The sequence below is a fragment of the Eleginops maclovinus genome, chromosome 14 (genome assembly GCF_036324505.1).
Source record: "Eleginops maclovinus isolate JMC-PN-2008 ecotype Puerto Natales chromosome 14, JC_Emac_rtc_rv5, whole genome shotgun sequence".
Lineage (NCBI taxonomy): Eukaryota > Metazoa > Chordata > Actinopteri > Perciformes > Eleginopidae > Eleginops > Eleginops maclovinus.
In genome coordinates, this window is record NC_086362.1 from 3413760 (window position 1) to 3426126 (window position 12367).

Consider the following 12367-nt stretch of genomic DNA (forward strand, 5'->3'; position numbering starts at 1 on the left):
AAAAATGGCCACTGGGAGTTGGACATTAAGATGTCTACCTGGCGTCTGCGTTCAACTCCTTTGTCTTCTTGCCCTCCAGGGAGGCCAGGTGCTGCTCCAACGCCTCCAGGAGGCTGCTGGGGGCCTGGAGATGAGGAAATAAATTCAGTCAGCATCTCAACTCTTTCTTTCTCTCTCATATGCACTAAAAAGACCTTCAAACAGGCACAAGCACAGCAGCACCCAGAGTTAGTTGGTCTCACAGGAAGGTAACAGAGTGCATCAGGCTCCAGGAATAGCCATGGCAACATGCAGCAAACACTCACACACCGTTAGTTAGCAGGAGACTCAAAGGAGAGAGAGAGAGAACAAAGGAGGAGGTTGGAAAACAAAGAGCGAGGGGGAGAAAAGGTGAAGATTGCCACTTCTTCACACGATCAGTGGGCGAGTTTCCTTCGTTTTATTTCACCCGTTCAACATCCTTTGGTTTTCTTGCTTATCCGGAAGTGTCTGAGGTTCAGTTGAGAATAAGTGCCAGGATATAGTCTGTACCCATTTCTTGTTAACCCAATCTCATTTATTCAACACAGGGATTGAAAATAAACTCATTTTCCTGACATTTCCGGGCTCTACATTCCTCTTTCTTGTAAGTCAGCTTCAGGGATCTGCACTCACTTTGAGTTTAACCAATCTGGAGTACAACCTAAGTGATCGAGAATACTAGGGGAGTGTTGCTATGTGCACACAACCCAACTTCCTTTTGTTTTCTTGTTAATCAGGATGCGTCTTCTCGACAATCTGAGGTCCTGTTGTATTAGAAACGAGTGCCAGGATATAGTCGGTACCCAAGTGTTGCCAACTTTTATTAACCCAATCCTTTGGCATTTATTCCAACATGGAGATTAAAAATAAACCCCTTTCTCTGACATTTACAGCCTCTAAATTCCTCTTTCTTGTAAAATGGCTACAGGGAGCTGCACTCAATTTGAGCGTAACCAATCTGGAGTACAACTTAAGTGATTGTTGCTTCGCTACGACGTGCACACAACCAAACTTCCTTTTGTTTTCTTGCTTATCAGGAAGTGTCCCTCCACACTCTGAGCTCCTGTTGTACTTGAGAATAAGTGCCAGGATGTAGTCTGCACCCAAGTGTGTCTCAACTGAATCTGATTAAAAATGAACTCATCTTTCCTGACATTTACAGGCTCTAAATTCCTTATAAGATGGCTCAAGGGAGCTGCATTCAATTTGAGCTTAAACATTCTAGAGTAAAACTTCAGTGATCGGGTTACTAGGGGATTGTTGCTACGCTACGACGCGAAACACAACTCTGCTGTGAGTTTGACTCCTCAGTTAATGCTCATTAATGCTTCGAGAAACCGCGGGAGACAGGAGAGCAGAATCGTTATTAAGTGCACAACCGTGTGGTTTCTTTTTCTCAGCACACTTAACGCCAAGCAGAGAGAGGAAACAAGTCCTGGCTGAGGAGAGGAAATACTTCTGACAACGTCACGTCTGTCTCTCCGTCCACAAGAATGCAACGTGGGCTCTTGGTAGGGCCTGCACACACACATATTTTGGCGTCTGACTTCTTTTTGCGGCTGGCTAGACTTGGCGTGTTCTTGCCAAAAGTCTTGCCCGGTTGTTAAAGAAACAGCAGAAGAAAAAAAGAAGCCATCTTTAACTGTCAGTGTGTGTGAATGGAATGGAAAAGAGGAGCCAGTGTATGCACGGTCAATATTAGCTTTGACACACACACACACACTCAGCAGGGTCTTCCTTTCTGACATATTGTGCATCTTTTATGCAAAGACGTTTAGAGATAACTTTGGAGAAAGAAAATCCCCCTTTCTTCTCTCCCGTGTTTCCTTTCTTTAGGATAATGACACAGTAATGCTCCGGTCATTCTTTATTAAAGCTCCTCCGCCATGCATGTTGACACAACGATGTTGTGCATGACAAATATGAAATAAGCAATTTCTTAGAAGAAAGAGCAGGGGGGGGGGGGGGGGGGGAGAGAGTAGCGGGATTTAAATGAGAAACCCGGAGCAGGGATTCTTTCATGCAGATGTAGACGGCGGGGCGGAGAGGTGAAGCCTCATTTTATATTCATGAGGTTTCATGGCCTTTCGCTTTGCCATGCCATAGCTCTGACTGTGTGTGTGTGTGTGTGTGTTAGAAGCAAGCCACCTGAGGCCAACACACACGTATTGTACTCATATCGCTCGGCACAGGAAAGGAAACACAAGAGCATGCCTGCAAGTGTATGAGGTAAAGGTGTGTTCTGCACCCACACACACACACACACACACACACACACACACACACACACACACACACACACACACACACACACGCATACAGGGTGTTCATGCAGGGGGGGGGTAAGCAGTACAGTATGCAACCCACCACCTACAATGTGTGATCCTTTTGTTTTCTGCATCAGACGAGGAGGGGGAGTGGGGGAGAAGAGAAACGTATAATTTTAACGACCACAGTGAACTTACTGACACCCACACACTCATCCTCATGCTGTTAACGGTCCATCTTTACGCTGTAATGACTTCTAGTTCCGCCGGACCGAGGTCATGTCTCACTGAGGCTGTGAACGGTTACAGTTGGATGCGTGTACAGATTTCTTGAGGCGGAATAGCTCAACTTTTTAATATGAGTATCTGCAGAAGTAGCCGTACTTTAGCGACCTGTTACTTTCTTTCTGGCACAAAGTTCTAAACAACGAAGAAGAAACTGTAAGTAATGATTATCCCCTCATTCACGTTAGCCTAGCAGTATTAACTTCCTTTTTTTTTTACATGCATAGCTTGCACAATGCTTCCTTTTTTCCCCATCTCCAACTTGAAGCACTCAATCAAACTTGATGCTGCAATGTACGCCTCAGTTACCCATAACACCCGGTTTTAAGAAGGTTCACAGATGTTTACGCGTGACTTTTGGACACATTTCCTGTCAAATGTTGGTATCTGGTTGAAAAAAAATGTCAATTGTCCCACCAATTTTGATTTACATGACAGAAAACTGATAAAACAGTCGACGAAAGGATAAAAAACGTCACATTTAATTAGCTTTTTTAGATTTATATCACTGTTAAATGAATATATTTGAATTAGAATGAATTAGTTTTGGGACTGTTAGCAGAAGAAGACATTTAAAGCACGTTAGCAAGATCAAACCATGCTGATATTAAAAGAATAAAGCCTTGTTTGCAGCCTTATTGTTAAACACACATCACGTCAACGGTAAATCTGATCCACCAATGACAGCTCTTATTATCAGGGTGAATTCAAAATTATTCAAATGTAAAACCCCTCAGATCTCAGCCTGTTGCGTAACAGCTAAAGGGATATCTATAGTCTCCCTTCAGACCTCTCATAAAACAATAGAAGGCTGAAAACCACGCTTCAATGAATTCACAATAAGATAAAAAAAGGCAATTAAAAAAACAGAACTTGACGATGAAAGGCAGAAATCATGGAGTCTATTCCCTCGTAGCCATTCCCTCTTGTTTTTGTAGCCCCTTTCTTGTTGCCATTATCATTATTTCTGTATCACCAAGGTCTGAGCTCGCAGTACCCGGCGTGATAAAGCCAGCGGGGGGGCTGCTGATGGCGCGCTGTTTAAGAAGCCCTTTGTGGGATCTATAATTAGTATTTAGAGGCGAAAGAGAAAGCAGGAAATCAATCGAATCAGAGGGGGAGTTGCTTAGTTTATAATCGGGTTGGATGAAATGTTTGTTTGGAATAAAAAATGGGAAGTGAAGGAGAGAAAATGAGCAGCGAGAGGGGAGAACAGGTAAATGTGGAGGTGAGATAAGGTGAGGGAGCACATGTAGTGGTAGAGGAGAGCCAGATAAGGAGAAGAGAATGAGGAGAAGAGGAAGGTGAGATGTATACTGACCTGTGAGAGATCTAGGATGTCACCCTGATCTATTCCAACTTGCTGTCGTGAAAAACAAACAAATTAACAAAATAAAAAAGGGGAGAAAAAAAAGGTAGGTGGGATAAAATGTGGAAGAGAAATAAAGGAAAAAGCAGGGTCCATTTGTAAAAAGATGAAAAAAAGGAAAAAAAACAACAGGGGAATCATTACTTCATGCAGTGGCAGCGTCAACATAAACGACAACAGAAATAAACAAGAAAACATCTGGATTGGACCAGCCAATCTTCACAGTGAATGACAATGATGATTGGACAGTGATACATGTGTCTGACCAATGAGGAAGTGATGATATGACACTGGATACATTTAAAAAGGGGACAGCTACGCCAAAATCGTCTCCATAAAAACTCAGACAGGCGACACTCGTTGGACTTCGCAGGACACAGATATAGAACATTAAGTCCCGGGGTTTTAAAACAAGACCTCGGTTGTTTAACACACCTTTTATCTTATGATTTCTGGGCAGAAAACATTAATTTTGGATGATAAAAGTGCATTCCTACCTCTTTATGGATGGCCATGCTCAACAAATACCTCCTGCTTTTTAGCTTGGTTTGTAAAATGACATAATTAGAAACATCTCATCTGAAAGTGATTGCCCTGATTTGTCATATAAAAGATGAGTAACAGTTTAAAAAAGCACATTTTTCAAGCTCCTTTACCATGAGTTGTATCTGGATTGTTTCAGAACACTGCCTATTTAACATAAATCTACTAAAAGTTATATTTCAACTTCATGTAACTTTTCTTAATAGCTCTGAATCGAGCTGGTGGGCAGAACAGTAGGTGGTAAAAAGCTAAAGACCAACCTGCTTTCTTGCACTATAACTGAGAAAGTTGTCATCTTGTGGACGTTATATATCCTATATAGACATTTTTACAGACAGAAGATGTCATTTGAGTTCTTTTAGGGTGGATTTTGACCCCCTTCAGACTCCAGGTAATCACTTAGATTGACAGATTATGCCGGGAGTCAAGCTTAGGAAAGCCTTTAAAATGTGTCAGAGCACCTCAATATAAGTCGAAACACTAAAGGGAAGTGTTTTATTTAATTAAGCACTGTTGTGTTGTCTGTAGAAGAACCGTATTTTCCCTGAGCTCCTTAAAGTCTAATTAGAAAGACAATAAGATGTAGTGGGGACTCTCTATTTGATTGTACATTAAAGGGAAAACCACCAGTGTGTGTGTAGCTGGTTCAGGTATGCAGAAACAAAAGAAGAAGGGAAGAGAGAGGGGCACGGGAGGAGAGGGAGAGAGGGAGAGATAGAGAGAGACAGAGAGAGAGGGATGATCTGTGGGCGCTGGGCGGACGAGAGTCGCACGAGTATCCATCTTTGTCACGGGGAGGGGGGTAGGGGGGGATAAGAGAGGATTACATGGAGGAGAGAGGGAGCTAAAGGAGCGCCTAACCACATCCTCCATCTTCAGGTTATTTTGGGTGCATGTGTATGTGAGTATAAGTGTCTGTACAGCAAGTGGGGCAGTGAGGAGAACACAGGTACATTGTCTGCGCACGTTACAGTCGCTGTGTTGGCAAAAAGTGTGGCAGTAAGGGGTCTTTGTGTTAAAAAATACCCAAGAGAGGTATAGGAAGTAATCAATTCATACATGTGTTTATGGGATCTGGTCATGAAAACTTAAAGGGGCCCTAAAATACTATTTTTAGCTTCATATTTCAAATTTTTTTCCCTTTAGTTTGAAGTGTCTCATGCTTTAATGTTCAAAAAGCTCTTTATTTTTCTCAGACTGCCAGTTTTCACTCTCTGTCTGAAACCAGAGCCCAGTCTGCTCTGATTGGTTAGCCGGCTGGTTTGTTTCAAACGCAAAGAGATGTCCCGCCCCTTATCCTATCACGTACAATGTGTTGGAGTGCTAGCCAAAAGAAGCGCTAGTGTTACATAATGATGTCACTTTGTTAATACAAAAACTCCCTTTTGGGGGGATTTTAGCCTTTGCAGACCATTTACATACACTAAAACTATATAAGGGACCACAGGAAAGGGAAAAGCCCCAAATGCTGCTTTCCCAAAACTAATTCTGGGGGTAAAATATTTTTAAAAGTCCCTAGAAAATCTTATCCCTGATCTGCGTGTTTGTACCTCAATGTCCTCAAAGTGTGTGTGTCTGTGAGTTGTGTGCGTGTGTGTGTGTGTGTGTGTGTGTGTGTGTGTACCTCGGCCACTTTGAGGAACTCTGACAGCTTTGTCATCCTGTAAAGGAATTTCTTGTAGATGTCCAGAGCGTCTTTGCACTGGTTCTTCTTCATGTCAAAGTATTTCTCTGTAAGGACAGGAAGAGACGGGACGATGAGAAATGAATGAAGAATACAAAGTGCTGAAAGAAGGGAGGGAGGAAAGGTGTCTGGAACAGCTTGTCCAAAACCTGTGTTGGGTTTATATTTACATATTTGCCAGAGTGTGTGTGTGTGTGTGTGTGTGTGTGTGTGTGTGTGTGTACCCAATAGGTTGATGACCCCTTCATTGTAGGCAGCAAACAGCCTAATGGAGTCTTTGAAGAGCAGCATGAAAGCCGAATTGATCACTCCGTTGGTCAGCTCGTTAGGATTGGCCTGAGGGGGGAGAAAGAGAAAGAGGTAAAGGGAACGACCCTTTTCCCAAACACCATCCCCTCTCTTGCTATGAGGCATCTGCACACACTGTCAATTTATTTTAGGTGGGAAGAAACATCACACACACACACACACACACACACACACACACACACACACACACACACACACACACACACACACACACACACACACACACACACACACACACACACACACGAGAACTTTCACCATCCTGTTTTATCGCTCTTTGAAGCTCGCTGGCACAAACCACAATGCACCCACCAATTTCTTCAAATCCCTCTCTCCCTTTAGTACAAACACAAACGCTAGAACTCAAACATCGTACGCTTTCTTACCCTCCGTCAATAAAAAAGAGAGGCTTCAAAACTTTGCAAACTGTTTCAATTTACATTTTGATTGGAAAAAAGAATCGACCCCTTTAACAATGCATAAAGACACACACACACTCAATACCTGGAAATCCAGCAAAGCGTCGAGCTGGTTCTGGATGATGGGCAGCGTCTTGATCAGCTTCTCTGTGTTCATGGTACGCATCACACCGTCAATCCTGACACACCAGGAAAACAAAAACAAACAATTGTAGCGGGGAACCTTGTTTAGGGAAATTCATATGCAAATGTGGGATGCAAATTAGTGAAGAAATGGTGAGGAATGAAGGGGAAAAAGTCTTTTGCATACAAGAGTTTGCTCAGGTATGCACAAGATCTATAGAAACACTTCTCCCTAATCCAGCATCCCCTAGAACTTCAAAACCGACTCAAAATTCATTAAAAACTGCCTATTGGGCTTTAAAACATGGCCGATTTCAGGTTTCAATTACCATTTCCAATCTGAAAATGTCAAAAATGGATTCAGCATCCTCAATAAACCCCAAGACCCCTCCAATATTGTCAAAATTGGAGGGGTCCATTTGGGTTTTTGGGCTAATTAATGCTAATTAATGCAATTTATGCAAACGGCCCATGATATGCAATTAGGCATCTGCTAGTTTCTTGGTGCTTAGAACCCATTGTATACATTTCTACATACATAACACTGTGAATACTAATGATTTCAGGTTCACAGTGCTGGCAGGTAGACCATAATGGCTTCTTGAGATGAAAGCGTTGCTACATACAGAGCCTGAAACCCATTTTTGCAAATAGATAACGAGTCTGATCAGCAGGAGCGCCACGAGAGAGGACTCTGAGTCATTCCACAACAGTTGGACTTTCTGAAATTAAACCAGATCTTTCAAACACAGCCTCGGGATATGAGACCCCCACTGTTACCATCATACAAGTCTCCAACCGCCACAGTCGCAGGTGTATGCTTTACCATATTACAATGGTGCAGAAATTTGACATTTTGGGACAGAAAACAACAAAACTGCAGTTTGCTGTTCCACGGCGATTGTGCGATAGGCTGAACACTGTGACAAAATGAGGAGTGCGGTTGCCGTTTACCCCCTCTTCATCTTGGTGAAGTCCACAGCCACCAGTCTGTAGGACATGGCCTTCTCGTTCAGGTAACGGCTGTACCGCCTGATGAAGGTCGACATGTCGTAACCTGGGAGGAAAAGAGGAGAGAGAGGGAATAAACTGACTGTTGTATACATATTAAACTGTACAGAAAGTGTGGACTTGAGTGGTTGATTAATTGATTTAATTTAAACTTTTTTAAAGCTTTCCCTGGATTGATTCTGCAGCTCTGTTTAATATCCTTTGAGGTTAATTCGGCCCATTTAGTTCTTTAGGAACAAACAATTAAAAAAGACCGTTAGTGTTTTACCTTGCAGAGCTCCCTTATCCAGGAAGTTGTTCAGGTTGAACAGAGTGTTTCTGGAGGCCAAGTACTGGATTAAACGCTGGGAAAAGAAAGAAAGAAGAGAAATGTTAAGCAGGTTTAGGGTTAGGGTTAGGAAAATGGCAGACAATTTAATCTCCAACAACAATCAAAACTCTTCACCCTAAATAATTGAAATGGAGGTTATCAGCATCCTCCTTTGTCTTGAACGGTGATTTGCATAGCTGATAAGAACCGATCTACCGAAACGCATCAACACTGTCTGACAGATGGTAATTGCTCGTGCTCATAAGCCAACAGCTAATAACGAAGAATGCTTTGATTCATCACTGACATGAAATTAAAATGCAGCCACAGCCGTCTCTGCCGCCGCTCAAACACTTCAGTCGCAGGACGTTAAACGCTGGTGGTGATTGAATAATAAATGTAGGTTCTTAGATGTTCTTTTAGGTCCGTTTCTTTCCCAGTCATTCATTAGGACTCCTTTGAGTAGCACACACACACCGAACTGTGCGAGTGAGGACAAATGGCAAGAGGAGGCGGCGGTGGAAGAAAATATTAATTAACCTTTGGGAGAAAGCAGAAGACTGGCAGCACAATATAATAAATGATTATGCAATACCCGCTTGAAAATGTTAATGAGATCACATCAAAAAAAGGTAAAACTTATTCTCAGGAAAGTGATGCATCATGGCATCCCTCTCTCGTCTACACCCCAGTTTGAAAATGTTTCCACTGAGAACAGAAACTTGATCCCCGTGTTGCGCTGTCTTCAAACTCAACACTAGTTACTTGTTCATTTCGACAGATCTGATGCGACTAAGCAGGTGCTGAGAGCTCCCATTTTCCAGGGAAGGTTGGCTCAGTGCGTCTGCTCTTTTTCCAACTCCAGCTCCTGTCACATTTACATATGCTGGGACTCACACACCTGGGTGTCGCCAAATCCGTCTTTCCTTTTTACTGTTGCAGCTCTATTAAACATGTGTTCCCTTGTTTTAATGAGAGTTGCAGCCCCACATGTTGAGATATTACTGCTAGAGAAGGCTTTACTTATTTACCATCTCAAGACCAGATTTCTGGTGGTCTGGGGCTGGAGATTCAGATAGTAGTCAGACCTCTGGGTGGACGATGGTCCCTAAGCAGATGCTGGTATCTAGTCAATATTTCTCTATAAACCATCTTGGTTTTCTAAATGAGATTGGCATCAAAATTTGAGCCAGCATTATGGGCCTGCTTTGGAACTAAGTCAAATGTCTCATGCTTTGAAAAAAAAGACACTGTCACAGAAACCAGAAAGCAAACCATGTCGTGATGGTCTGAGCAGTGTTTATGAAATCTCTATTAGGTAAGATTTATCCTTGGATTGAAGACCTTCCAAGACCTTGGGCCTTTGTGAACTGAAAGATAAACACAACAACACATTCGACGGTATAAGCTAGAGATCGACCAATGTTTGAAACCTCTAAAAGATGGTATTTGCAAAGCTGGAAGACAAAAAGTGCTAAAGTCTTTTACTTACTGTAATAAACTTACTTACTGTAATAAACGTACTTATTGTAATAAACTTACTTATTGTTGTTTTACAATCATCAGTAAATCCAATTTTATAGCCTTTTCTTATGATTGAGATCAAAGAATAATGTTTCCATCTGCTAAAAACAACTTCCATACACAACCAGCTTTTGGCCTCGGAGGGTTTTTTATCTGCAGGTGCAAATAATGCAACAATAGATGGGATTTTACAAGAACAACCAGAATCAAAACTTGAGGTTAAGTTTTGTGCTTGGAGATAGTAAGACATCTGTTTCCCTTATCTTAGTTTGACTACTGAACAGGATATAATTCATCTGCGGTGAAGATCTCCAGAGATACTGTTGCCAAGTCAAATCCTTTGGGAGACTTGAGACACGGCTTGAACTGTTGACCCTTGACTTGAGATTTAACTCGGACTCGGTCTCTTAAGGCCTGAAGCCAACTTGCGTTTTGTCCCTCATGTGCAGCGCAGTGAAATTGGTCTTGGCCATCATCCATAGTTTTGGGAACTGAGGCCTCAGGCTTCCCAAAAACATCTTAACTTTAAGGCCGTCTCTGTCCAACTGACTTAAAATGATCTGAGATTTGCCAGTTAGCCAATTCCCTATCTGGCAGGAAACCAGCCCTCACTGGCTGTTTGGAGCCTCTGTGTGTGTGTGTGTGTGTGTGTGTGTGTGTGTGTGTGTGTGTGTGTGTGTGTGTGTGTGTGTGTGTGTGTGTGTGTGTGTGTGTGTGTGTGTGTGTGTGTGTGTGTGTGTGTGTGTGTGTGTGTGTGTGTGTGTGTGTACACAAATATGCTTGCGGGCATGTGTGTTGGATTCAGCTGAACTGACACATTTCCAAGGGCTCTGGGATTGTTTAAAAAGGCATAAAGGATTCCAGTTTGTTCTTATCGTTGTTTTGTGTGTTTGCTCATGCTTTGGGGACACAACTTTGTTAATGCTGTTCCATGAGGGGATTCAGCTCCTGTATGTGGGAAGAAAGTTGGCCAGCAGGGGGTTACTGGTTGTGGAAAATAAATCTGGTTGTATGGAAGTCTATGAGAAAATGATCCTACTTCTCACTTGATTTGACCCTTAAGTCAACATTTTCCTGGTGACTTTATGGTCTTTATCTGTAGTTAGAAGTAGTTTTTGATACACATTCATATTCATTTTGTAAATGATCCACCAATTGGAGTCAAATACACGATAAAGTAGTGTGTTGCATGTTTAAAAGGTTGCTACAACAGTGTTGTCTGGTTTGGGTTGTCCTTGTTTTTGTCTCAGAACTTTTCATTCAAGTTAATCGTACCATTTTAGTCACCTCAAACTATCTGTCAGTATTTGGTTGGAATTAGTTACACCCAAGCCTGCAACGGCCAAAATGCCAAAGATAAACTCAATAACGTTAGTCCACAAACTAAGGGGTGTTGTCATGTTCAGAAGCTCCACTTGTTTAATATGGTATATGGCTAAAACCAAGATGGTAGTGGGTAAAATGCACTCAGAATGATTGTCTATGCTCTTTGCAGCATGACAGAGGAAGAGGTTAGAGAAGATGCTTTCTGGATGTATGTAAGAGTAACTAAAGTTAAAACAGGGAAACTTAGGCAGGATGGTCTCGGATAAAGAGAAAGAAATAACAAGAGAACCTTCATGAGCTATTTCTCTGCCTCATCGTGTGTGCCGCCTGCTCTCCTCCTCATCAAAAAAGTCCATCTGACGAGTGCCTGCGTATCTCCCTCGGCGTCAAATACAAATGCGGAGGCTGGGAGAACCCACACAAAAAGCATGGATGTAGTTAAAAAGGAAAACATCTATAAAAGGGGGAGAAACACTCGGCACAGAGAGAGAGAGACGGAGACTCAGAAACCCGCTGAGCCCTAGATTATTCGACGGAGAGGGTTCCAAGAAAAAGATGCTGTTCTGAGATCCAGATTTTGAGAGACGGCGTAGGAATTGAGAGGAGATAGAGATGAGGGGGAGACAGAGAATCAGGTCGGCTCGTCAAATAATTCATGTTAGCATATCGGGGAACAACCTCATGCATTATTGATACATGTAGATCCAGAGCCACTCCCTCTCTCAACCTCAACAGAGCTATACATAGAGCTGCCGGCATCTGGCTTTCACCCTCTTCCTCCCAAAAGTGCAGAAGTTGGTGGTTTCCCTAGTAACTGAACACCATGGCCTCAGCGCTGACCTGGAGTGGTTTTCTTTCCCTTTTTGAAAACTAGTAGTCATGTCATGGAGAGGAGAAGCTGTGTAGACGGTTGCAGTATTTTCACAGCAGATTGTGGCTGGATGAAGGTATTATTGTGAGCTAAATGACAAAAGTAAGGTTTAAAATCTGTTACAAATCCTTTTATGCAAGTGACCTTCAGTGTGAGTGGTTTTAAAGCTTTTTCTGACACACGAAAGACCCGATACAATGTTATCGCCCTCGCACATATACTTTGATTTTGGTTCCAATTGTTGTATTTAAGTACTGTTTGTACTTGAGTATTTCTATTTGATGGAAAACATTTACTTTTACTCC

The 12367-nt window shown here is 42.3% G+C and overlaps 1 protein-coding gene across 8 annotated transcripts in view; it reads right to left on the minus strand.

The window, feature by feature from the left end:
• The window catches only part of si:ch211-200p22.4 (phosphatidylinositol-binding clathrin assembly protein), a 68824-nt gene that overhangs the window by 26421 nt on the left and 30036 nt on the right, over positions 1-12367 (minus strand). For 5 of the 8 annotated variants that reach the window (XM_063900369.1, XM_063900368.1, XM_063900364.1 and 2 more), the window contains exons 3-10: positions 8300-8375; positions 7975-8077; positions 6983-7076; positions 6394-6505; positions 6110-6216; positions 3895-3936; positions 2396-2416; positions 39-124 (exon numbers count right to left, since the gene is read on the minus strand). In XM_063900369.1, coding sequence (XP_063756439.1) covers positions 39-124; positions 2396-2416; positions 3895-3936; positions 6110-6216; positions 6394-6505; positions 6983-7076; positions 7975-8077; positions 8300-8375 — 641 coding nt within the window. The remainder of the gene's footprint in view (positions 1-38; positions 125-2395; positions 2417-3894; positions 3937-6109; positions 6217-6393; positions 6506-6982; positions 7077-7974; positions 8078-8299; positions 8376-12367) is intronic. The other 3 variants (XM_063900370.1, XM_063900366.1, XM_063900365.1) reach the window with 1 other exon arrangement.